Raw genomic sequence first — 26,186 nt, forward strand, 5'->3', positions numbered from 1 at the left:
GACAAACAGTGTGACTACCATGGAGTTCAGATTAAACTCGGTTTATGGAAGTTTGCTGCTGTTGATGGGAATCGAGATACTCCGTGTGGCTGGTGCAACATCACAGGTGAGAATCATACACGTGCACCCATGTTACGAATGTGCAATGTTCATACTAGGGAATGCAAATGTCATGAATCAGATGTTTGGACTATAAATGGAGGGCAGGCAGTTGTTTATAGATTTCCTTTTCGGCACAAGACGTTGGCCAGTTTATTCTGACGCATATTGCATCTAGGTTATCTCTACTTCAGTTTCTGTTTACAGATGTTTGTATATGCCAGGCAACAGGCTGGCAAAGAAAAACATAAACATGCAATTTTTTTAGATGATAGTGTTTGTATCCGTTTCCGTGGAAAAAACGGTGTAACTACCTTCCTGTACTGTAGCTAAAACTTCATTGCCCAGTAAATTAGCTGTTTACTATATTCAATTAGAAGATGTTTGCTTTTTTGTGGTTCGAGTCTAAAACATATCTATGTGGTCGACGTAGCCCTTCAAGATACACAAAGCATTGAAAACAATTCTTCCATTCAAACTTCCCAGGTTTGATTTGTTTGACATGCACTGTGGAATGCTGGGTAAAGTCATCTTGAGAATGTCATAGTCTTGCTGTACGAATCAGGTAAATCTCCTTGGAAAATCAGGAACAGGTGTTGAGATTCAGCGTGCTTTCCAACTTCACTGGTTTTGTAAGAACTGACGATATGAAAGAGAACATTTGTCTTCATGTAAGTTTCAGCACTGTGTTAGTTTAAACTCATAGTAATGTACTGTTTCTTGTTTGTTTCGGTGTCCATCAGAACCGCTGTGATAAAAACATCCAGGTGGTGACCAAATCGGCGTGTCATTCTTGTTCCATGACATCTTTCATGAAGTGTCCCAACGGATACAGCAAGAAGCCACCGGGCAAGAGCAACAAGGACTGCAGGTGAGTGTGCGCGTGTGTATATTATCCCATAATGTTATATGCCATGTTATATATGAAGAGTTTGGTTCCAAAATGAGATTTTTCAAAAATCATGTTTTTTATTGTGCATGCCAATTAATATCAATCAAACTGCAGTTGGTTTGTTTTTATTTAAGCCATAATAACTACAAAAATACAGCAAACTAACATAATTAAACACGATAAAAACATGATAGCATAATAAAAAGTTAGATTTTTGAAAATGATTTGAGTTATCTCATTTTGGAACCAAACTCTTCATATATAGTATATACCATTTGTAAATTTTTTATGTGAGGATTAGATTTAAAAGTACATTAAAAAACATTAGCTAAGCTATAAAATCAGTGGATGTCAATGTTAAGATCGTGATAAAACATGCATGCTTTTGCGTGTGACATTAAAATGTGAATCCTCTTAAATGCAATAATAAATTGCCAACCATTGACAAAGGTTAACTTTGCGTGTGCATTTAGATATTCTGTCACAGATGCATTGAGTTTTGCGGGCTGTTCATTTGAGTGCTCTAAGGATGCAATGGAGCCCCAATGCTGTCCTGGTTACTGGGGCAATGACTGCATTGGTAAGTTTGGTGACATTGTTTTTTTTTAAATGGTAAACTAATGGACTTTGTTGTGGTAATGTAGAATTTTATATGAAAAATTGTAATTCACTTTCACACAAGCATTATGACATCAATAACCCATTGAACCAAATGAAAATAGTTCATATTTTTTTCAATGTCCTTATCTGATTTTCACACATTTTATATGGCATTCGGTGTTTCCTTTATTGTTTGAGGCAAGATTCACAGAGGGAATATTTTGATCGGAGGAGTTGGACAGGAACTACTCTGACGCGACCACTAACAAAGTCTGGAACGCAAACAAGGGGAAGAATGGTTCCTCTCGGGAACTAGTGGATGTGTTTAACATGGAAAAATGGCATTATTAGCATTATTATTCCGATCTTACTGGATAAACAGAAAATCCAGAGAAAATAAACAGAAAATGGACATTTCAATTAATCCGGCAGGATCTTTTGTGAATTCCTAAAGGATTTTTATTTGATCCCAATAGGGATCAAATTGTGATAGAAATTCCGTTGGCATTCCTCTCGGAATTTTGTAACTAGGGATACAAATCCTGTATGTACGAATGTGGCCTTCCACAATGAAAGTGCAGTTGTCGATTTTTGAGAATCACTGTGTCTCTGTCGACGAGCTCTTCCATTTTTAACACATTATAGAAATGTGTGATTGTGGAAGGAAGTTTGTAGAACAAGGGATTTGCAGACTTCCTTTTCAACACGAGGGATATGGCAGTCCTGTACCTCTACACCACTGGAATGTGCTGACCAACAGGCTGTGGAGGTCTCATTTCCAGAACTTCCTCGGTCTGTCAGCACACAAACAGACCTCATGACGAGAAAGCTGAGTCAAGCACTTACGTTACCGTCTGTTGTCTTGGTCTCTTTGGTCTGTTATCAGCAGAACTTCCTGCATTGTTTCTGAAAAGTTAAATGATTTGACCTTTGAGTCAATGAGATGGGTCAGCATTATGAAAGTCTATGGAAGCATTGTGATTTACCATCACAGCACTGAGGAGAAACCTTACAGATTCCATGAAAGTCTGCCTATTAGTAATTGTTTATACAATATATGCCGCAAGTGTGTGTTTTTTTATGTATTGTGCTAAAAATGCTTTGATCATGTCAGGGATTTTGTCCAGACTAAGTGCTAAGTGAAAATGACGGGAAGGGAAGGAAGAGTGAGGGTCAGTAAAACAGAAGATGGGCCATGTTTGAAGAACAGAGAAACTCTGCTAACTCATATCCTCTCCCAAAGCGACTGTCAACTCAAACACACTGTCCTCGGATCAGTCACACCAAACCTCTGATTTTAAATGAGAATCAGTCAAACTCAGTGACCCCAGATCAATGTTAGTCTATTTCTGAATTTAAACTTCTCTAAATGTATTTTTCCTAATCCAAATTTCTCCAAATACCAACCAAATTTCTTCAAAATACTAATAAAAATGTCCAAAACATCCTGAACTCAATTATTTTAGTTTACGGTAATATAGTTCTAAATAACACATTGTAGAAAAAGTTGAATAAAATTGAAATCATAAAGTGTCAAAGTTGGCAGTCTGATTCATTGATTTGAAATGTTTATTATTTATTTATATTTACCAATAATTGAAATTATATGTAAACGTTTTTTAAGATTTTAGATTTTTCTTAAAGGCATACTTCACCCAAAAATGAAAATCTGTCATCATTTAGTCACCTTCGAGTTGTTCCAAATCTGTATAAATTTCTTTGTTCTAATGAACACAGCGAAAGATATTTGGAAGAATGCTTATAACCAAACAGATATTGCCCCCCCAATGACTCTCATAGTAGGAAAAAGTACTTAAGCATATTTTTTTATAAAAGAAGACATTTTGAAGAATGTAGGACAGCAAACAGTTCTGGTGCACTTTTGACTACCATTGTTTTTTTCCTACTATGGAAGTCAATGGGGGGCAAAATCTGTCTGGTTATAAGCATTCTTCCAAATATCTTTCTCTGTGTTCATCCGAACAAAGACATTTACACAGATTTGGAACAACTCGAAGGTGAGTAAATGATGACAGAATTTTTGGGTGAACAACCCCTTTAAATATATACATCCATGTGTATGTGTTTATAAATACAAAATGAATATGCACAGTACACCGACGTATATTATGTAAACACAAACTTTTATTGAGGGTGTGATTGATCGTAATTAATCGTTCGACAGCCCTATTTATATTTGTATAGTTTTATTTGTTACTTTAAATAGTTGGTTAACTGTGTCCTCTCTTTCCAAACATTTCTATTTAATTTCACACTCCTTTTCTTTCTATAGCGTGTCCGGAATCCGCGGCGAGTCCCTGCAGTAATAATGGCGTCTGCTCTGATGGTATGGGGGGCAATGGTACGTGCACATGTAAGGTAAGTTCCCTCTCGTTTTCATGATCTCTCTTTATCACACTGTAGCCGAGCACCCAATGAATCTCTCCGAGTGTCTTTGTAGACAGGCTTCGTGGGAACAGCTTGTGAGGACTGTAGAGAGAATTTATACGGACAAACATGCAGCAACGGTAAGGGGTCACCAAAATACTTGAAATGAATCTTGTCTGTATTAGAAACATGCTCTGACTGTTTTATCCGTGTTGTTATAATCAGTGTGCCAGTGCAAGCATGGCTTTTGTGACAGCGGAGTTAAAGGCACGGGACAATGCACATGTCTGTCTGGGTATACTGGTATAGACTGCAGTCAAGGTAAGAAATGAGAGGATTTTACTTTATGCATACAGGCCTTTAGATTGGAATAGCAGATAAATGTGTTTTCTTTATCCAGAGCTCCCAGCCTGTGCTGCTTTACGGTGTGGGCCGGACGCTCGCTGCATTGAGGAAATTTCCAAAGTCCAGCTCGTGTGCAAGTGCAAACCTGGTTATCAAGGTGATGGAGTCAGGTGCACGTGTGAGTACTTCATTAAATATGTCTTGTTGAAACAGGAAGTCGGGATGGGACATTCATTCGATAGGACCAACTTTGAATACGCCTGCGAGATGAGAACTCCACAACATCTATTCTGCGTTTTTGTCTCGTTCTTCATGCAGCAATTAATCCCTGCTCAAGAAGCGTGTGCCATGCGAATGCAGTGTGTGCGCATACAGGACCAAACCAGCACGTCTGCACGTGTGCAGAAGGATACAGCGGCGACGGACACGTGTGCATGCCTATTGACCCCTGCCAAACTAATTTAGGTGACTGTCCTTCTAGCTCTACACGCTGCGTGTACGACGGCCCTGGAAAGGTAAGCGTGTTAAAATGATATTCAGCAACACACACTTAAACAGTTTGAATGCGATTTGTTCACTTCCATCCCTATTGTGATCGTTTCGGTCTATTTTTAAAGGCTCACTGTGAGTGTTTGGAGGGATTTGAGAAGTTCATTGAAAGGATGGGCTGCAGTATTAAAGATGTGTGCAGACCAGACTCGTGCCATAAATACGCCACGTGTGCCACAGCAGTACCAGGAACAGTCGAGTAGGTCTCCTTTCACTTTGTTTATCACAGTAACAAACTACTCGCATAGCAAAATTTCAACCTGTTTCCAGGTGTAAGTGCCGTGACGGTTACCTTGGCAAAGGGAAGATATGCCTCGGCAACATAATTCAGCAGCTGCAAGAACTGAATTCAAAGCCAGGCGGGGAGTGGACCGGGCAGCTTTCTAGTGCCATTTCACTGTTCGGTGAGTCCTTTAATATTATTTGAGCTTTTTAAATCTTTTTCTGTTTTTCTATAAATTCTTGTTTATATTTCATATAGTAAATCTGTGCATAAAATGTTCACACATTCAGACATTACTGTGTTGTTTCAGATAAAGCCATGTCATGGCCTCTGACCTCCCTCGGACCATTTACCGTGTTCGTGCCGGTGAACAAAGCTTTTAAAGGCACATCTGTGAGTTAGACGACACACACACACACACACACGCACACACACAAACACAAAGCTGGATATTAACATGTTTTAATTTCAGGTGAAAACCCTGCTTGCCAATGAAATGAAAGCTCGCTATCTCGCCAAGCTGCACATGGTGGCCGGAGAGGTGAATTTTGACTCTCTGAAGAAAGGAATCTTATACTACACCTTGACTGGCCTGGCGGGTGAATCCCTGACTGATGTATGTGATTAAATTCAAACTGTGTGTGTAGATTTTTCATTGGTTGTTTTCAAGAAATCTCACGTGCAGCAGAATTGTCATATCCTGTTTCTTCCCCAAATTCTTTCCTGCTCAGTTCCCGGAAAGTTTAGAATCTGCTTATGTAATGACTCGAATCTCTATGTGATGACTAATTCATTTCATTCTGTTTGCACAATTTTTGCTTCGAAGCTCACGCAGATCAAAATCCGTCTGCATGGCAGCCGCAAGAAAGCAGCGCTTGTGGAGACCGACATCTTCGCCTCGAATGGCATTATTCATTTGGTTGATAAGCTGATGGATGCCGTCCCTTCCACCGTGATCAGCGAGAATGAGGTTTGAAAAGTTAAAGAGTTTCTTAAATCACGGTTTTTAAGATTGAACTTTGTGTTATTGTATAAACATGCATGACATTGTATGCAAATACAATTTATTTTCAGGAAAACCTGTTGCAGATTCTTTCGAAAAATGGAAAGTTTTCTCAGTTTAAGTCTCTGCTTGAGGTACGAAAACTCAATGTTCCTTGAAGAGAGCCATTATTTGCACCCTTGGGGTGTCTTTAGGGTCACGCTATGTGCCGTCCTTTTATTTCAAATACAACTTGTACTTGAATTGAATTAATCTGGAATCAAATTATTCCAATTCTCAATCCGAAACGATTTTTGTTTTGCTCAGAAAACCAACATGGCAGCTGTTTTAGAAAGTCCAGGACCATATACACTGTTTGCACCAACAAATTCAGCGTTTACCTTCCTGAAGGCTGGCTATCTAGACTACCTCACGTCTGAAGAGGTACACTGTAGATATTACAAATTCCCTAATTATAGTATGTATGTATCATATTAACTTTGTTTCTGATTTCTCCCATTTCAGGGTAAGAATAAGCTACTGGAGCTGATGCGCAATCACATAATTTCCTCTTCCCAGGTTTGTGTGTGTACACATGCTCAATTCTTTTTCTTGATCGTTGACTGATTATAATTTCTCATATCTGTATATTTGTACGCAGTTGAGTGCCAGTTACATCGCCTCAAACTCTCATGTCATGAGCCTGGCCAACCAGGCCCTGACCTTTAACGTAACCGCTGCTGTGAGTACACGTCAGTCATTATATTGAGCGATTTGGATCATAAGCCAAATATACACGTGACATTTTTGTATGCGCTGATTAGTGTCAGGACTACATTATGTAATATTCTATTGTGGTCTATCCAATCACATTGCAGCGTTTTAATTTTATTTATGGCTGTTTTTTGAATACATACAGGGGCAAATGCTGGTCAACGGCGAGGTGATGCTGGAACTGGATGTTGAGGCAGCGAACGGTCATCTCCATTCAGTAGAGGGCGTCCTGATTCCGGCATCCATAGAGCCCATTCTTCCACATCGCTGTGACCTTACAGAAAACAATGTTTATAGGGTCAGTCACATATTACGATCTATTTAAATACATTTTTATTGTGTTCTTTGTAACAGGAATGGCTGTTTAAATGAAGATATGAACCACAGCGGTTTTTTAAACACAATAAGTGCTTATTTTAACTTTCTCTTTGTCACAGGGTCCATGTGTTAGCTGTACAAATCCCTCCAAATCTATTTGTCCAACTGGTGAACGAACGGTGAGATTTCATTGAACAGATCAGATTTTCATAAAACAAATTTTAAATTTTTTATATTTATTTTATTTTCCTTTGCTGAAAGAAATGTATTTTCCTATATATTAAACAGCAAATATATTAAATCATTTAACATATATGTAAAAATATTGTGTTAATATAGTATATTATATTATATATAGTATATAGGCTATATTACATAGTATTGATATATAATATTATACATAGGGCGTACAACGAGTAGTCGTAACTTAATTGTATTCAAATTAAAATATATAATAATATATATGTGTGTGTGTGTGTGTGTTCATGTTTGTATATCCCGGTGGGGACCTAAACCTGAATACACACCAACACATGGGGACTCGTGTTGCATTTTTAGATTTGTAAAAAATATTGTTCTGTACAATTTATTAGCTTTTTTGCCCGTGAGGACCTCAATTTTGGTCCCCACGGGCAAAAAAGCTAATAAATTGTACAGAACAATATTTTTTACAAATCTAAAAATGCAAAAAGTGTTCTATGATCTTTAGGTTTAGGGATAGGGGATAGAATATACAGTTTGTACAGTATAAAAACATTACGCCTATGGACTGTCCCCACGGGGATAGTCAACCAAAGCGTGCGTGTGTGTGTGTGTGTGTGTGTGTGTGTGTGTGTGTGTGTGTAATAATAATATAATACTGTATATAATACAATAATGTGTATAATAATTCTGTATATATAAATACACACACGTGCATGTATATGAAATATTTTACATGTGTATATACTAGGGCTGTCAAACAATTAATCGCGATTAATCGCATCCAGAATAAAAGTTTGTGTTTACATAATATATGTCTATGTACTGTGCATATTAATGTTGTATTTATAAATACAAACACATACACATGAATACATATTTAGGAAATATTTACATGTATTTATTTATATTTACTAATAATTGAAATGATATATAAATGTTTATTAATTTTTAGATTTTCCTTAAATATATACATGTATGTGTATGTGTTAATAACTACAAAATTATTATGCACAGTACACAGATATATATTATGTAAGCACAAACTTTTATTCTGGATGCGATTAATCGCGATTAATCGTTTGACAGCCCTAGTATATACACTTTTATATTTATATATATTTTATATTATATATTTTTTCTTAAAATTATACAAGCATGTGTGTGTATTTCTATATACAGAATTATTATACACAGCACACACACACATATATTAGGCAAACAAAAACTTTTTTATTTTGCATACAATTAGTTGCAAATCATTGTACAGCCCTTGTTATATAGTATCGAAAAAATATAAGCACTTGGTTTCAGTAAATGGAAATCAGTAATTCCCATATAGTTTTGTTTGGTAAAGCTTATCACAATTTTTGTTGTCTTGTTTTGCATTGAAAATGATAAAACAAGATTATATGGATGCACATACAATGTTCACATATAGCTTGCTCTGAGTATTCTGGTTACATAAATATCATAAACACCTAATGTTATCGAGGTCTCTGTTGAGTTATGTAAATTAATCTTAGTTAAACTGGTGCAAAACTGTTCAAACCAACACTGATTTGTGCCTTATTTTTGTTGCATTCTTATTCTCAGAATATGGTTGTGAAAAACTGTGTGTATAGGTTAAATAATCTTGAGAGCCGTATACCCTTACTCACCTCTGGCTGTGCTCACTATTGCAACGAGACAAAGACTGTAAGTATCTGTTTCACCACAGCTTTTATTGCGATGCCAACTGATATATTTTATATTTGGTAAGCCTATTATATTTTAGCCAAGTATTTTCTTGCATGTGCAACTGCAGTTTTGCTGGTCAGTCTGACCCAGTCAAAGCTTCTACATGAAGTCTTAATGTGAAAGCTTATCTGTGTGAATTTAGACCCCTCTCTGCTGCAAAGGTTTCTTCGGGCCAGACTGTTATCAATGCCCAGGTGGTTTTACCGCCCCCTGTTCCTCTCATGGCAAGGTAAATGTTTAATGAACTGTCAGTTATAAATATATTTAATTGCATTCATACTGAATAATGTTCCACTTCCGCTCTCTGTTCTGTGTATTTTTATTCTTGCTAAGCACTAAGGCAGCTCACCATCAAGTTTACCATGTTTTCTCTTATGTTATAAAGCCATCACCACATCTTTTTTGTAGTGTTCTGACGGAATCGATGGAAACGGCACGTGCCAGTGCGAGCCCAATTTTAAAGGCTCTCGCTGCCAGTACTGTGCCAACGCTAACAAATACGGCTCGTCCTGTGACAAAAGTATAATTTCTCCACTTATCATACCTCATACCCTTGTTATAACACAATTTTGCAATAATTTCAAATGTTTTTTAACCAGGTAACTAACAACATTATGTTTCCCCCCAACACCAGCCTGTGGATGCATACACGGTGTATGTGATAATCGTCCAGAGGCCAGCGGTAAATGTAAGGAGGGCTCCTGTAAAGACGGTTATACCGGAGAATTCTGTGAGCATCAAACGCAGTCGTGCGGGCCCAACCAGCCATGCCACGCCCACGCGGACTGCGTGTCCAATAATGGAGCCTTAATGTAAGTCCCGCCTCCCTCCATCTTTAAATTGAGGCAGAAATAAACTTGCAATAAAATATCTAAATTTCTATTATGTTTGAGCTGTGGCACAGTGGTCAGTGCACGTGCTCCAGACCTATATGAGCAGTTGGCTCATAGGGACCTGGGTTCGAGTCCAACCTGGATCACGTCCTGATTCCATACCCCTCTCTTATCCCTATTTTCATGTCTGCTCTCCACCGTCTTGTGAACAAAATGGCAAAAATCCCCAAAATTTGGGTCAGTATTTGGACAGTGTCACATTGATGCAATGCAATGTCGCACATCCTTTTATTTAAAAGAAACATAATAAAAATTTGAAGTCACTTGAATTGGTTATTAAAATATGATTTTGCTAAATTATTGATCAGTCATCATCAAGGACCCGAACCATCAGTCACATAAGGCGTTTTTGTATTGATTTCTATTAGGTGTGTGTGTAAGCCGGGTTTCAAAGGGGATGGATACATGTGCATTGAGAGAGATCCATGTGCTTTGCCTAATCGTGGAGGCTGCAGCATCAACGTGAGTCAGATGCACGTGTGCTTGGGTTGTTTTGTAAGCTTCTATGTTATACAGCGTGTTAACTCTTGATCCATAGGCCAAATGTATAAAGACGGGTCTGGGAACACATAGGTGCCAGTGTCTAAGTGGGTGGAGAGAGGATGGAGACGAGTGTCAGCCCATCAATAACTGTCTGGATCCGTCTAGAGGGGGGTGTCACCCTAATGCCACCTGCATCTATGTGGGCCCAGGACAGGTGAGAGAGACTTTATACCCTATGACCATTTATTCATCTGTTTTTATTTATTTATTCATTAATCCATTCTTTCATTAATTTATTCATGTTCATTCATTTATTCACTCGAATCCATTAATGCATTCATTCATTTCATCCCTTTATCCATCTATTCCCCTGATGATTTACAGTAACCACTGATACATTCATTTTCCATTGATGTATTTATTTTTTATCAGAGCGACTGTGCCTGTAAAAACGGTTACCACGGCGACGGGAAGGCATGCGAACCGATGAATCGGTGTGTAGAACAGAAGGGTGGATGTCATTACCTGGTGAGTGTCAAACAAAAACACATATGCACTCATCCAAAGCATCCTGGCAGGTTTTTATTTTTCATTTTTGAAGGCCACCTGTCAGTTTATGGGACAGGAAGGATGGCAGTGTGTGTGTGAGGACGATTATGCTGGTGATGGAATCATCTGTTATGGAACGCTTGCACAGGTATATGACATTTCTTCTGAGGTTTTCTGATGAGATTTTACATCGTTAAAGTATGCAAACTTTTGTTGTATTAAAGAATATTTGTGCATTAACTTAATGTTGTAAATATTCTTATGTTTTTAAATTATGTCTTTGTAGGAAGTGGCAACAAACCCTGAACTTCTAGAATTTAACAAATGGGTCACTGTAAGTTTGGCTTTGAAGTAGTTATCGATTGACATTTTATTAAAGTTAAGTTTAAAATATGAAGAGTTCATTTGCAAAAACAGTTTTTAAAATATTTCACAAATCTTGTTTTTTATCAATCAAATTACAGATGTTTTTTTTTTATTAATAACTAAAAAAATACATCTAACTAACATACTAAAACACGATTTTTGAAGATCTTTAAAAACCGAGTTATCTGTTTTTGCAAATAAAGTCTTCATATATTGTTTATGGGTAGTTAACAGACTAATATGCACATTTTCCCAATGGTGTGATTGCAAAAATTTAGAAAATAACTAACAATTAAGAAATCTCTCTTATGCTATTTTATATGATAAATAATAATATAAATAATTATTATATGTTTTGAATTTGAGGACACATCATACGTCCAAAGTTATACTTTCAAAACAAGCCTAAAATAAACATACAAAGACAGATTCGTGACTAAATATTGTTATAGCTTTTTTTATTACTTTGAATGTAATCATCTATTCTGAATTATTTAATAGCTAGCGGATGTTTCTCAGCTGCTATCAGAGACAGAGAATTGTACTCTTTTTATACCATCGGCTCAAGCAACAGAAAAAATGAGTAAAGACGACAAAGACTTCTGGCTCTCCCGCAGTAACCTTCCAAGTCTTGTCAAGTAAGAACACGATGAACTTTGTCGCAGAAGCTTCCAAAAGACTTTACCTTTTTTGTTTCATAATGCATCTGTTTGTTGTTTTCACAGGAATCACATTATTCCTGGAATATTTAGACTGACCGATCTTCGTACCACCCCTTCGCCACAACTAGCTTCTCTTTCAAAAAGGACACTGCCAGTTTCTTCAACCAATGATGTGAGTCCTCCAATGACAAGAAAACATTTCCTGTGTGTTTACATTCTCTTAATCTCTTGTTTTGAATAATATAATGGATTTTTTTATTTTATTTCATTCTTTTACCCTTAATTCAGAGCACTATTGTCGCAGGAGGAAAAGTAATATATGGAGATATGGCAGCGAAGAATGGAGTTATCCATCTTATTGACACTGTACGACCCCAGAACCTTATCGTATTCCTATCTTGAAAAAAATTAACAACATCTTATGTTAAAGAACTAAGTGAAATACACCACTGCTGGTCTGTTCCAGGTGCTGATCTCTGAGCGACAGTCGAGCAAAGGTTTACTGGAGGTGTTGGAGCAGAAGTCTGATCTCTCGATTTTCCGCGACGCTCTCACTGTACGTGTCTACACTAATGTACCTCTGTACCTTGTGTTGCATTTTATAGACATTTTATCCTACCTAAGGATTTATTTTTATTAATTGGAATTAAATTGAATATTGAATAAATAATTGAATAAATCCAGAAAATAACAATTCAAGTGAATCTATACATTCCTTTTTACCCCCATTAACAACAACTAAGGGTGAACATAAACAAACAATCACAACCCTTTGTTGAATTGTGATTTTGTTTCAGAAACATAACTTGACCGATGATTTAGAGGAGTCTACTGGATTTACCATATTTGCCCCAACAGACAGCGCCATCCAAGAATACCTCAGAAGAACGGGCAAGGAAATACTGGTACTTCACAAATAAAAACACTTGCACACACGTCTATGTGTAACACAGTATGATTTTGAATAGTGCATCGTTGATTTTGTGTGTGTTTGTTTTTAGGATTTGAATGTGACCCAGTATCACATTATTGTGAATGAAACCATTAAAGAAGAACAGTTGATGGATGGACTTTATAAAGATACTCTGTTGGGCTTCTCTTATCAGCTGGGATTTTTCCGCCAAGATACCAAGGCAAGTCCATAACTAATAAATGCGATAATGCTAAGATGATACAATCGTTTGGTATTCAACCATAAATGTTAACCATCTCTCTCTTTTCCAATAGCTGTTTGTAAATGATGCTGAGATGAACACAACAAATATCGAGACAAATAAAGGGGTGATCCACACAGTGTCTGCTGTTCTGTCCATCCCAAACAACCGCTGTGACAGAGAATCCACTACACTTCTCCCGGTATAATGCGTCAACCTTAAATACAGTCAAACCAAAAATTATTCAGACACCAGATTGAATTTTTGATATTTTTTACTAGTGGGTGCAGGACACTATAGTAAATGAAGTAAACTGACATATTTGGGACCAAATTATTCAGACACTTTGACATGTTTTTTTACTTTAATTGCTAATGCCAGCTTTTTACACCACAGATGAAACAAAATTAAGCATTGCTTGGTAATGGTTTCCCTCAATTGGTATTATCTTGTGTAATTAAATTTAACAGCTCACAGCTGACAACGATTCAACCTAATCCATTACTGACATACTTCATCTCTGAGTTCTTGTCATAAGCCACCATTTTCTAAACTATAGCAAATAGACTGTGATAATGTAAGAAATATTGAAGGTGTCTGAATAATTTTTGGTTTTACTGTTTGCTGTGTCTATGTTCACCAAAAATGAACTATTCTGTCATAATTCACTCACCTTCATCTCCTTCCAAACCGAACCACTTTTTGGCACAAAGACAAAATATCAGGATATACAGTATATGCTATATAGGCTACTATATATATATATATATATATATATATATATAGATTAACCAATTCATACTGAGTCCACTCAAAAAAATAATAATTGTATCTGACAAAAAGAAAGGTTTCAAAAGACATAAGAGATACCCAAAGTATCTGTTAAATATCAGTTTTCAATTCTAAACATGAGTTTCTTGTCAGCAGGGACTCTGCACGGATTGTTTCAGACCTGCTGAGGAATTTTGTCCTTCAGGAACGAAAAGAGTGGTGAGTGCAAAAGCTTTACATTTTTACTCATGAATGTACAAATGTCACTGCATTACATACAATATCAGACCAAGTTGCATCTGCATCTTCATATGACTAAATATATTTAGTTCACACGGGTGAATACTATTTTGTATTCATTATATTTAGTCATGCTATCATGTTATTCTGACGTGTGTACAGTATGTATAGCTTAAAGGGACAGTTCACCCAAAAATGAGAATTCTGTCTTCATTTACTCACTCTCAAGTTGTTTCAAATCTGTATACATTTCTTTGTTCTGATGAACACAGAGAGAGATATTTGGACGAATGCTTATAACCAAACAGTTTTTGGCCACCATTGACTACCATAGTAGGAAAAATGACAATGGAACCCCAGAACTATTTGCTTCCCTACATTCTTCAAAATATCTTCTTTTGTGTTCAACAGAACAAAGAAATTTGCAAAAAAATCTACTATGGTAGTCAATGGTGGCCAAGAACTGTTTGGTAAAAAGCATTCGTTCAAATATCTTTCTCTGTTTTCATCAGAAAAAAGACATTTATACAGATTTGAAACAACTTGCGAGTAAATATAGACAGAATTTTCATTTTGGGGTGAACTGTCCCTTTAAGAACCCAAATGCTGTATTACTGAAATGACAGAAATATTCAATTTATTAATTCATTACCAGAGATATTGCATTCAATTTAAACGAATAACTTAAAAATAATCGTAACATTCGTTTCAGATGAAACCAAGGAGAAGATGCATGTACACTCGAGTGTATCACGGAGAGACAATGCTGACCATCGGATGTGAAGTCAAATGTGTGAAAGTCACTGTTGTGTGTGAATTATTACATTTCACTTAGTAATTTACCACAGACATTGCTCGGTTCCTAACTTGTTCAGTATACCAAACACCACACTTCAGTAAAAATATGTTTTTTTCAAAGTGTTTGAAGTAATTCTCTTTGCAGAAAAGACTGTGTTGTGCAGGTTATTATGGAATAAACTGTGAGCGGTGTCCGGGGCCAGAGGCTCAACCCTGTTTAGGTAAAGGTGTATGTGCTGATGGAACAAACGGCACAGGGGTTTGCCAGTGCAACCAGAATTTTAATGGCACTGCCTGTGAGAATTGCCAAAGAGGACGATATGGAATTCACTGCGACCAAGGTGCCAGACATTTAAACGCTATATTCACATACTACATTGAGAGACTGGACGTATAGGGTTGGTTGGCTAAAGGTTTATTATTTGGGTCCAAACTTTCCCTCTAGAGTGTAAGTGTGTTCATGGACGTTGTAAAGACGGTATGGATGGAGACGGCAGCTGCGAGTGTGATTTGGGCTGGAGAGAAATAACCTGCAGCGTTGGTATGATATTTATCAGTTGCACACGTGGAGTGTGCATACATAAAATGGATGAATGGGATTCTATAGCATAGCAATATCAACCCAAATGTGGCATTTAGTATGGAAAACATTACACATTTGTTAAGCATAAAATATTGCCTGATCTCACATCAACATGTTTACCAATGACTATTTTTAGCTATTACATCAGACATGTGTGGAGGAAAATGTCACAGCAGTGCCAAGTAAGTTGATTTCAAAAATACCCTCTATGATCAAAGTGCCACAGTGCTACCATGTTTTTTCATCGTACCTTAATATCACGCCATTCATAGAAGTACCGTTGAGTTGCACCTAACCCACCTAACGTATATATTTGAATGTTTGCAGTTGTCTACTGAATGAAGCGGACAGTACGTATTACTGTAAATGTGCAGCAGGATTTCAGGGTAATGGCACTCATTGTACAGGTAAGAATCCTTCACAAAACTAAATAGAGATTGTATTCGATCGTTATCAGCAGTGTTTTAGCATCAAACATGCTTTAATGTCATTCCAAGCGGTGGACGCTTGTGCAGTGAATAACGGAGGCTGCGCTGCCCGCGCGCTGTGTAAGAGAACCGTCCCGGGACAGAGAATATGCGTGTGTCCCCCAGGCTACGGAGGAGATGGGATAGTATGCATTTGTAAGTCCGTTTAATGTTCACAATGATAAATGATAAAAAAATTATTTGATGTGCTTGGGGCAGAATTTTTTGTTTAAATTCAAGTTTCAATTCAAGGGAACTATTGATTGATTGATTGACAAATGATGACTGATGAATGATTGATTTTGTAATATATTAATGAGAGCCTGTGTTTCTGAAGCCATCAACCCCTGTCTGGATGGTAATAATGGGGGATGCCACCCGGATGCTGACTGCATACATACAGGTCCTAATAAGGTACAAGCTAAATATAAACACACACCAAGTAAAACTTTTGTCAGCAATAAACACATTTCATTTAAATTGACAGTTTAAGCATATGACCAGAATGTGTAAATACTTCATTTAAATTCATTTTATTAAATTCATTTTTATAAAAATATCATATACAGTACATTCCATAAATTTTACATTAAACACGAATGGGTTTTGGTGGCACATGTAGCCAACATAATAATTATAAATCATACATGAGAGTTTTGAAATTGCTGATTGTTGAATAATACACTTGGCACTGACATTCTTTTTTTAGACATCATGTTTTTGCAAAACGGGATTTACTATGGTCGAAAACAAATGTGAAGCCATCAATTTGTGTCGTATGGTACGTTGGTGATATTTTCCATTTTATCATGCTTTGTTATGAAGCTTTGTTTATGCATGATGTCCTATCAAAACAGACCGTTGAATTACACAATATATTTTAGACCACATTTGTACCAAAGGTACATTGCACTCAAGCACACATATTAAAATGAATAACTAACTACTCTGTGGCGTACTTGCATCTCATCTCTTGTGCTCTATCAGTTAAATGGCGGATGCCACAGGTATGCCCGCTGTACCACGACAGGACCCTCAAAGAGAAACTGTACCTGTGAGTCTGGCTTTGTCGGAGATGGAGAGACTTGTACAGGATCCCTGCAGAAAGTAAGATGTACAGCAAAACACCTCGGCACGCAAACGTCAGATAGTGATCTCCAACTATAGTACAGTATATAATATACTTATTCCTTTTTTCAGGAGCTTACAAGCAGAAGATTGAGGGATTTTCTATTGGGATTGATGGTATGTATCTTCATTATAAGCGTGTTTATTATCGGTGAGAAAACCATCTGACTGTGAATTTGTTTACAGATGACTGGTATTTCTGCTCTCAGAAGTCGTGGTCCCTTCACTGTCTTTGTACCCACCGCAAATGCTTTTACAAATTCAGAGGTATGTCTTTTTGGTCTTGATCTTTTCATTAATATTTTTGCTGCTACTTTCCTTTGAATCCAACATGAAGCGTTGCTATATGTCTCTTAACAAATGTAGACGATATTGAGAACCAATAGTGTTTCATTACCGTTACTGATGAGTCACGCGTTTGTTTAGGTAAAGGATTTAGCCAGGAAAAATTCGGACTTGTATGGCAAAATCATGAGGTACCACATAGTGCCTTGCCGCAGCCTATTCCCGGAGGACCTTATGCAACCTCGTAACCTCACGACGCTTATGGGTGACGTCCTTAGCATCACATACACTGAGGTATGGTGTTTTATCAATGGAAAAGAAAAGAAAATACGACGGTAAGATAACACTGTTTCTTTGTTCCCAGGATACTATATACATCAATAGCAAGGCCAAAATTGTGTTCAGTCATATGGAAAGCAGTAACGGGATTTTACACGAGATCGACACTGTCCTAATCCCGCCCAGTTTGCAGAACCCGAAAGCCTGGAAGAACGACAACACCTCCGTATGTCCTTACAGAATCACACCCATCTCTTCAAATCACTTAAATCACATTGCATTGATTTACGGTGAAAATGAAGTTGAAATGTTAAGATCACAACACTGACATAATTCTCATTTATTTAACTTTTTTATTTAAAGCGTAACGTCTCTGATGTGGTTAATCTTCATGGCTTCAAGACATTCTACAAACTGCTAGAGGTGAGCAATCACATCTATTTACCTTCCCTTCTTCTGATTATTTTGTCTCAAAACAGGCGTTAAGATGAACTTCTAATGACCTCAATGTTGAATTCTTTGTTTAAAGGACACAGATGTGTTGAAGTTAGTGACGGACACAATCCACCAGCCCGTCACCTTGTTCCTGCCCACAGATGGCGCTATGGCCGCTCTGGCCCAGGAGCAGAAGGACTTCCTGTACGCTATGCATAACCGTGAGAAACTAGCCGAGTATCTCAGATACCACATCTTGCACGATACCAAGGTTTGTCTCTATACATTATGTTGTACACATATAATTTGATTACCCTTGACTTTATAATTAGTTTATAGTTAGAAAGGCACATCGCTGTTTTTAGTTCAGACCAATGCAATACACACAATATTTTTTCAGTGACCCCTAATGCAGTTTGATACAACTTACTGTGCGTCTTCTAGATTCTGCCGTCTGAACTCATGCGCGGCAGCTCTTTAAGAACTCAACAGGGCTCAGATCTGTCAGTGGCCTGTGTGGGAGAAGAGCAAATTGTAAGTATAATGATATTTAAAGGTTAAAGGGGTGCTGCAAACAATGTGTCATGCATTCTGACTTCTTTACGATGTTAAACGTGCTGTCTTCTCATGCTTAACATGGTCAACTTGTCAAAAAACTAGTTAGGCGTATTACGTAGTATTTCTGTGCTCGATACACTCCCCCAGCGATCGTACAGGTTTCGGAAAGTTTTTTTCGAACATATAAAACGGTTTCGTAACAATTTTTCTTAGTCCCTTATTGGACAATTCTCCCGGAAAATCACGCGGCAGCAAGGAGAGCAGGAGAAGGAGCATGCGCAGACATCACTTTCACTTGTGTGCAGGAGAGAGTTACAGAGCATACGTTTGCGAAGTTCAGGTGTTTGTTTGTTCACTGCATTTGGGTGATGAATGTTATATAAACGGTGGATATAACGCTGGATTTGGAGATCGTTGGAAACTGATATATGGAGCCGTTCCAGCGCTAAAAGATGCCGGACATGAACCGCATGCGGTGAGTGAAACTGATGTCTCTGTTTTGTTGGCAATGGGTGCGCACATGCTTTAGTTCAGCCTACCCCTCCCCCCTGCTCGGAAATAATCGTACAGCTGCATCTATCTTTTATAAATGTGATCAAACTAAATACTCTTCGAAGATACGAAGTATGCAATACTACTCTATAGGTACTCAAGATTAATATGAGATTGGCAGAAACCGGGTGTGTTTTTCTGGTTTTTCTTGTATTAATGATAGATCAGATTTAATTTGATAAATATCTGTGTCACGCCTTGATTATTTCTGCTTAGGGTGAATTCTATGTGAATGATAAAAGCTGTCAGATTGTAAAGAGAAACATCAAATTCAATGGCGGCATCATTTATGGCATCAACTGTCTCCTGAATCCTCTGAGCCTTGGGGGACGCTGTGACAGTAGGAACACAGTTGATATCACAGTGAGTCCCAAAATTGGTCATTTCACTCTGGTACAATGTATGCTTGTTCTGATGAAGTGATGAAAGCAATCCAACTCTACAGTTTGGATTTTACAGTAAGTGTAGTCATCTCTAGTAAATCGCTAGATGTGTTTATTTTTATGTTCCGTTTTAACAGTTGCCATGTAGACGATGTGGTCGTATTTCGTCCGACTGTCCACCTGGAAGCAGGCCGAAGGTAAAACGTGCTGTATAACTTTGCTCTATCTATGGTCTGTCGTCATTAGATGCCTTGAGTTGCTTTTATGGTTTCCTTGCACGACAGAATTTCGTAACATTTTGTGTTTACAATCTAGACCGAACAAAAGTGTGACCTGACTCATCTCATCGTGGCTAATACTGATGGATGCCAATCCATATGTACTATGGTCATTTGGAAGCCTAAATGCTGTTCAGGGTACTTCGGCAGAGACTGTCTTGGTACGCAGTGTTGAGCTGTATTTTTACATTGTTTGCATATATGTACATACACAGCCGTGGAAAATTTAGAGACCATTCCAAATTTTCATTCAAATCAGCATTTCTAGATGTATTGTGGCCATTCAAGTCCAGTGTCTGTTGAACAAAAATCAAACCTCAGGAGTGAAAGTCATACAACAGCAATGTGAAAGACTGACAGCAACAAAACACATGATAAAAATATCAGGGCCGGTATGTATAAAGCCGCTTAGAGTCAAATTTTACTTTTAAATGTGTCAAAATTCTAAGAATGACGTAATTTTAATTTTCATAAAGGTTCATGACTAGGTCTCAGCTCCTAAACTATTTAAGATGCTGAAGAGGTCTCCTAACCTAGTTAAGAGTAACAAGATGGCAGTACAGAGGCAGATACCATAGACTTTACAACAAAGAAACAATGTGTTGAAATAATATAAAAAATGTTTTCAGCAGCTTAATTATTTAAATTAACTGTTAAAACTCAATTAAAAGTGTATGAAACCAAGCCAAAATGGATACATATTTGTAATATTTTTACTTTTGCATCTCTGTCGCCATCTCTGTTTGAAAAATGAATTTGCAGGTTACTTTGTGTTTATCTTCACATGGGTTGAAGTCAACCGCAGTTAAATTTCCAAGTTCCAACAAAATCGTACAGCTCAATATATCAATCAATATCATAAGCTCACCTTTGTAAATCAGGGGAAGGTAGGCAGGCAGTTTTCAACACTGATTTTTATGTACTTGCCTAATAACTATAAAATCATAACAATAATTTTGGTTTATTTTACCCAAATAAGTTATGGATTGCAGCTGTATATATAAATTAATGTAATGTCTGAATTAAGTAATGTCTTAATTCAGTCATGAATAAATGGTGCCATGCTGCTATGACTTCACCCTTGCAGGTTTATTTAAATTGTCGTCCTTAAATTACAACACTTAAGTCAGAACTTAAGAATCAGTCTTAAACTTTACTGAAAGTTGCTTTTAGCTTTTTTATAAAAGTCTCCTACTCTTAAAAAAGTCCTACTTCTTACTAAGAATATTTTGACACTTAAGTCGAAGTTTAAGACTACTTTTAAGAGCATTTTTGAAAAGTTTTATACATACAGGCCCAGATTATCACCTAAACAAATAATGTTTAACGTTAACTGTTGTATTGCTTAAAAGTGAATATGAACTTGGTTTTTTTTGCAGTATTTGAGGTCTGAAAAAATACAGACAGAGCATCTTTTCTGGGGTTTTTACCTGTTTTTCTCATTTAGATTGTTTAGATGTAAATAGAAACAATATTTTTATTAGAAATTTGTGAAAAATATCGTTGGTAGTTCACAGGATGAAACAAAAATGATCATTTTACCCAAACACATACTTCCGAAAAAATAATGAAATAAATTTTGAAATGGTCTCTTAATTTTCCCATGGCTGTATGTAAAAAAGTAAACAGCTGAAAATAAGGTGTTCATTACCTGTTCTCCAGCATGTCCTGGAGGTCCAGGCTCCCCCTGCAGTAACCATGGCAAGTGTGATGAGGATCATTTAGGAAATGGCACCTGCACCTGTGATGCTGGATTTACAGGTGTAGCATGCGAGCTGTGTGTGGACGCACATTTTGGACCAGACTGCATAGGTGAGCTTTTCAAAGCAACAACATCCAGGTACTCTCTGTGGAATAAGACAACATTCTTCAATGTGCTTTGTTTCCTCTTCCTGTTTCTTTAGCCTGTAATTGCACAGAACACGGTTCATGTGACCAAGGCGTGAAAGGTACCGGTTCGTGTTTTTGTGACGAGGGCTGGACGGGTCTTCAATGTGAAAACAAACTAGGTACAGACTTTACTCTGTTGGTTTTGGGATTCAATTCTAGAGTAAAAAAGGGAACACATTACTCACCTGTAAGTACTCTGATTCTGTTGTTTCAGCTGATGGTCCTGTTTGCAGTCCCGCTTGCCATGAGAAAGCTGTCTGTATGGAGAACAATACCTGCGTCTGTAAACCCTTCTATGAAGGAGATGGTATCACCTGTACAGGTACAAACATGAGGATGTCACCATAAACTATAGAGAACTTACAATTTCTTGTCCTATTTTATCCACATCGGCTTGTTTCATTAAAGCAACAAAATTACATCTGAAACTAGAATTAAATATTTAAAAAATATCTCATCTTAGTTCATTTATTCTGGAAAACAAGGCATAATTAACACATGATTAAATATGGACCATCTCCAAAACAAGATTTTTTTCGTATCAGTTTACTGTCTGCCAATCAGAAATTGAGGTAACATTAATATTCGTAAGCACATACTTTCTGTACCTTTCTGGTTTGCACTTCATAACCACTCTTCTCTTTTCTGCAGCGGCCAACATGTGCAAGTACTGGAATGGTGGTTGTTCGAAGGATGCTAAGTGCACTCAGAAGGAGGAGAAAGTGAGCTGCGCGTGTCTCAGAAGTTACTCCGGCGATGGGTTCGTGTGCACACCGGTCGACCCTTGCGTCGCTGATGACAACGGGGGGTGTCACGAGCATGCCACCTGCACGATGACTGGACCTGTGATTTGTCTTTAATTATAGTTTAATGATAGATGAATGCATGCATAGAAAAATGAAGTTAACACGTGATATGTGCTCTTTCGACAGGGCAAGAGGAAATGTGAGTGTAAAGACAACTACATCGGCGATGGGATTGAGTGCGAACTGAAGCTGTTGCCGGTCAATCGCTGTCTGCAGGATAACGGACAGTGTCATTCAGATGCTCAGTGTACAGATCTGCACTACGAGGGTTTGTATTATTCATACGACTAAAATTTAACAGATAATGCCTTCACCAATATTGTATTAAAGCAACAGTTCACCCAAATATGAAAATTCTGTCTTCATTTACTTCATAACCACGAGTTGTTCCAAATCTGTATTAATGTCTCTGTTCTGATGAACACAGAGAAAGATATTTGGAAGAATGCTTGTAACCAAACAGTTCTTGGGCACCATTTACTACCATAGTAGGAAAAATTACTTAATAATTTTTTGGTTCCGTTGAGCACAAAATTAGATATTTTGAAGAATGTAGGACAGAAAAAAGTTCTGGTGCACTTCTGACTACCATTGTCATTTTTCCTCCTATGGTAGTCAATGGTGGCCAAGAACTGTTTTGTTACAAGCATTCTTTCAAATATCTCTCTCTCTGTTCATCAGAATGTGTTATACAGATTTCCAACAAATCGAGGGTGAGTAAATGGCAGAATTTTCTTTTTTGAGTGAACTGCCCCTTTAATGTTGAATACAATGTATTAGAAAAAAAATCTTGTTTTTTAGACAAAACATTGGGAGTTTTTCACTATCGTTCCCCAATGGGAGTATACAAGCTGAACTACACCATGGCACAGGAGGCCTGCAAGGAAGCAGGAGGCACCATCGCAACCTACATGCAGCTTTCCTATGCCCAGCAGGTGGCGCTTTTACATCAAAACACACGACTTCTGCTGTACCTGTTAGTATGCCTATTGAGTGTCTTCTCTTTTGCGTTTGTGTTGCAGGCGGGGTATAACTTTTGTTCAGCGGGTTGGCTTGAGAAAGCGAGGGTGGGGTATCCCATGAGCTTTTCTAACCCGAAATGCGGCTTCGGACACGTGGGCATTGTGGACTACGGCACACGCAATAACCTCAGCGAGACGTGGGACGTTTTCTGCTATCGAGTGAACGGTAGGAGTCACTGTTGGATAACTACAAAACAATCTTTACTTTTCGAGTTTATGGTTGTGTCAATGGTGTGTGTTGTGTCAAGACGTGAAGTGCGAATGTAAGACTGGCTACATTGGTGATGGATACTCATGTACAGGAAACCTCCTGCAAGTCCTCTCAACCACACCAACCTTCTCTAACTTCTATTCTGTAAGTATCGCTTGTTCGAATGAATGTTTTAGATTGAAGTCTGAATGTGTTGACTTCTGAAAATGCACTCAAAAGTATCCATCTACTCTTTGTTCTGCAGCAAATCCAAAATTATTCAAGTTCTTCTGCATCCGGAAAAGAGTTTGTGACTCGCATAAGCAACATTACAATCCAGTCCACACTGTTTGTACCTGACAACAATGGTCTCTATAGCAACCAGGTGACTCCCACATAGTTCACACCCACCTAACCCAATTGCAGTGTATTATTTGGACTTTTTTCATATTGATGTATCTTGTGTTGAACAGACATTGAGCAGCAGAGACATAGAGCATCATCTACTGGATGGAAGGGCTTTGGTATTGCAGGCACTTATTAATATCACCCACATTAGGACTCGACTGGGTCAAAGCCTGACCATCACCCGCGTGCCTGATTTCCAGAATCCTCAGACAGCGGTAAGAATATATTTCACATTCATTGAATCCAATTCAAACTCAATTCAAATACTTATCTTTGGATTCTCACTCGGTGGTCAAATTGATGATGAATTTTAATTGGACACTTAACTCTCTGCTTTAGACCTCCTCGGGATACATCAATGATCAGTATGTCATCGACTATGACATCTTTGCATCCAATGGGGTCATCCATGTCCTGCAGGGCCCGTTGAAAGCTCCTCCGCTTCCCCCTCCAACCCTCCACCCGGCTCATAAGGCAGGAATGGTCATTGGTGTCCTGGTGCTCATCATCCTAATCGCAGCGGCCGGATTTGTGGGATACAATTTCTACACACATAAAACAAAGCCGTTTCAGTTCCACTACTTTAAGGTGAGCCTCATCTCATACGCTTGTGTTCAGTGTGCGTTTACACATTTGATAACTTTCATATATTACCTTTTTAGGAGGATGAAGGAGTTGAGGTTAACCCATCAGAACCGAGCCCGAACATCAGTAATCCTGTGTACGAATCCACCCCTGCCCCCAAAGACCAAGCACCAACGGTCAGTGAGTCTAACACGAAAACAAACAGCATTTCATATCTCTTCAAATGCTGAGAAACACTGCTTGACTTTTACATCACCATTTTTATAGCATATAGTACACATATTGGAATAGGTCTTTCTTATCTTTTGCAATAGGAAGACAAGCATGAAGTGATATCCAGTGGTTCCTATGACCTGCTCCAGGATAGCTGAAATAACCACATCCAGCATATACTGACACAGTAGTAAAACATCATGGTGCAGTTCTCTCAAATACCACAAGAGGCCGTCATAAGATCAATTTCACAATGATGGGACAGTGAAATACCAAAATTACACTGTGAAATCTAAATGTACTGCGGTTGTGTATGCATATTTTTACGTGAGAGTGTTTGCATGTGTAAATATTTGTCATTCACAGAGTTACTAACCATTTCTCTATTCTGTTGTGTTACAGACAAGAATAAATATGCAACTTGATGTATAAAAAAACCCTTTCTCTGTGACATTAATTCTTCTGTGAGAAAGTGGAGCAAGGCAAAATCACACCCAATAAGTGGATTAAGGCTACACCAAGTAATCAATAAAATCAATATAAATAATTACAGAATTGTTTAATCTATTACTATAATAAAATACTTGAATTAACATCTTAAAATGAACAATAATGCAATTGATTGCTTGAATATTTCAGATCAGATGATAAACATTTTACTATGAGTAAAATATTATTTTCACTGAATCGTGCCTTCAGTGCATTTAAGACATTGCTAGATATTAAGACTTGATCTCGTGTAGAGCATTCATGCAGCCACGTGTTTAACACGCCGTTTCTGAGACTTTAAACATGTTTAAAAAAGACGGGATAGATGCTAATCTTAAGTAATATATTTATTGTAAAATCTGTTGTATACGAATTAATTCTCTTACCTGGGCATTTGAATTTGACGTTCATTCTCTTGGTTCAACGAAGACGTGAACGCTGTGTACACTTCGCCACCTCCAAGGTTGTTGTGCAATCTGACTCCGCCCGTGCGACGTGCTGACGTCAAAGTGCTGCGAGGGCGTTTCGAAAGAACGGGTGCACTTCTGTCTCATGCTACTTTGGATTCAATTCAATATCAAGGTAAGACGATTTGAGATTGTTTTTCC

At 37.7% G+C, this 26,186-nt stretch overlaps 1 protein-coding gene and 3 long non-coding RNA genes across 20 annotated transcripts in view; 2 read left to right on the forward strand and 2 right to left on the reverse strand.

Moving 5' to 3' along the window:
- Positions 1-22,587, reverse strand: part of LOC130547787 (uncharacterized) — a 41,828-nt gene extending 19,241 nt beyond the window's left edge. For 7 of the 13 annotated variants that reach the window (XR_008961932.1, XR_008961929.1, XR_008961928.1 and 4 more), the window contains exons 1-5: positions 22,474-22,587; positions 22,051-22,179; positions 21,627-21,822; positions 18,635-18,716; positions 6,996-7,126 (exon numbers count right to left, since the gene is read on the reverse strand). This is a non-coding gene — a long non-coding RNA (uncharacterized LOC130547787). The other 6 variants (XR_008961938.1, XR_008961935.1, XR_008961934.1 and 3 more) reach the window with 6 other exon arrangements.
- stab2 (stabilin 2) lies at positions 1-25,956 on the forward strand. Of its 4 annotated transcripts, none has more exons than XM_057324075.1 (68): positions 1-106; positions 843-970; positions 1,465-1,571; positions 3,885-3,970; positions 4,053-4,119; positions 4,205-4,300; positions 4,380-4,502; positions 4,643-4,839; positions 4,942-5,072; positions 5,144-5,277; positions 5,407-5,489; positions 5,569-5,712; positions 5,923-6,066; positions 6,171-6,233; positions 6,406-6,522; positions 6,604-6,657; positions 6,740-6,820; positions 6,998-7,150; positions 7,290-7,349; positions 8,968-9,069; positions 9,254-9,340; positions 9,520-9,631; positions 9,746-9,923; positions 10,373-10,466; positions 10,543-10,701; positions 10,920-11,015; positions 11,089-11,184; positions 11,323-11,370; positions 11,904-12,040; positions 12,128-12,236; positions 12,353-12,430; positions 12,531-12,620; positions 12,862-12,969; positions 13,066-13,197; positions 13,292-13,420; positions 14,143-14,208; positions 14,942-15,037; positions 15,173-15,368; positions 15,473-15,568; positions 15,747-15,792; positions 15,938-16,017; positions 16,108-16,233; positions 16,415-16,491; positions 16,787-16,858; positions 17,065-17,184; positions 17,278-17,322; positions 17,392-17,472; positions 17,632-17,784; positions 17,855-17,995; positions 18,133-18,192; positions 18,299-18,475; positions 18,649-18,738; positions 19,531-19,677; positions 19,835-19,894; positions 20,013-20,136; positions 21,638-21,787; positions 21,880-21,984; positions 22,080-22,187; positions 22,517-22,710; positions 22,798-22,939; positions 23,473-23,606; positions 23,694-23,859; positions 23,942-24,048; positions 24,149-24,268; positions 24,357-24,506; positions 24,631-24,879; positions 24,954-25,052; positions 25,191-25,956. In XM_057324075.1, exons 1-68 carry the CDS (start codon positions 20-22, stop codon positions 25,245-25,247), a joined length of 7,644 nt encoding a protein of 2,547 aa, XP_057180058.1. In that variant the 5' UTR covers positions 1-19; the 3' UTR covers positions 25,248-25,956. The 4 variants fall into 4 exon arrangements, with proteins under 4 accessions (XP_057180058.1, XP_057180059.1, XP_057180056.1 ...); XM_057324076.1 differs by having other exon boundaries at positions 14,146-14,208; XM_057324073.1 differs by having other exon boundaries at positions 23,473-23,859.
- LOC130547789 (uncharacterized) overlaps positions 24,723-26,186 on the reverse strand; it is a 1,685-nt gene continuing 221 nt past the window's right edge. Inside the window, exons 2-4 of one of the 2 annotated variants that reach the window (XR_008961939.1) lie at positions 25,965-26,136; positions 24,946-25,062; positions 24,723-24,836 (exon numbers count right to left, since the gene is read on the reverse strand). This is a non-coding gene — a long non-coding RNA (uncharacterized LOC130547789). The remainder of the gene's footprint in view (positions 24,837-24,945; positions 25,063-25,964; positions 26,137-26,186) is intronic. The other variant, XR_008961940.1, reaches the window with a different exon arrangement.
- The window catches only part of LOC130547790 (uncharacterized), an 8,597-nt gene continuing 8,483 nt past the window's right edge, over positions 26,073-26,186 (forward strand). The window contains exon 1 of the long non-coding RNA XR_008961941.1: positions 26,073-26,160. This is a non-coding gene — a long non-coding RNA (uncharacterized LOC130547790). The remainder of the gene's footprint in view (positions 26,161-26,186) is intronic.

Source organism: Triplophysa rosa, linkage group LG24 (genome assembly GCF_024868665.1).
Source record: "Triplophysa rosa linkage group LG24, Trosa_1v2, whole genome shotgun sequence".
Taxonomy (NCBI): Eukaryota; Metazoa; Chordata; class Actinopteri; order Cypriniformes; family Nemacheilidae; genus Triplophysa; species Triplophysa rosa.

Excerpts from the sequence above, each read along its gene's own strand:
- stab2 (XM_057324073.1), top strand. The coding sequence starts at position 20 with ATGGAGTTCAGATTAAACTCGGTTTATGGAAGTTTGCTGCTGTTGATG. Across the intron at positions 1,572-3,884 it reads CTGGGGCAATGACTGCATTG|CGTGTCCGGAATCCGCGGCG; the intron begins GTAAGTTTGGTG and ends TTCTTTCTATAG. Across the intron at positions 16,859-17,064 it reads CCATCAATTTGTGTCGTATG|TTAAATGGCGGATGCCACAG; the intron begins GTACGTTGGTGA and ends GTGCTCTATCAG.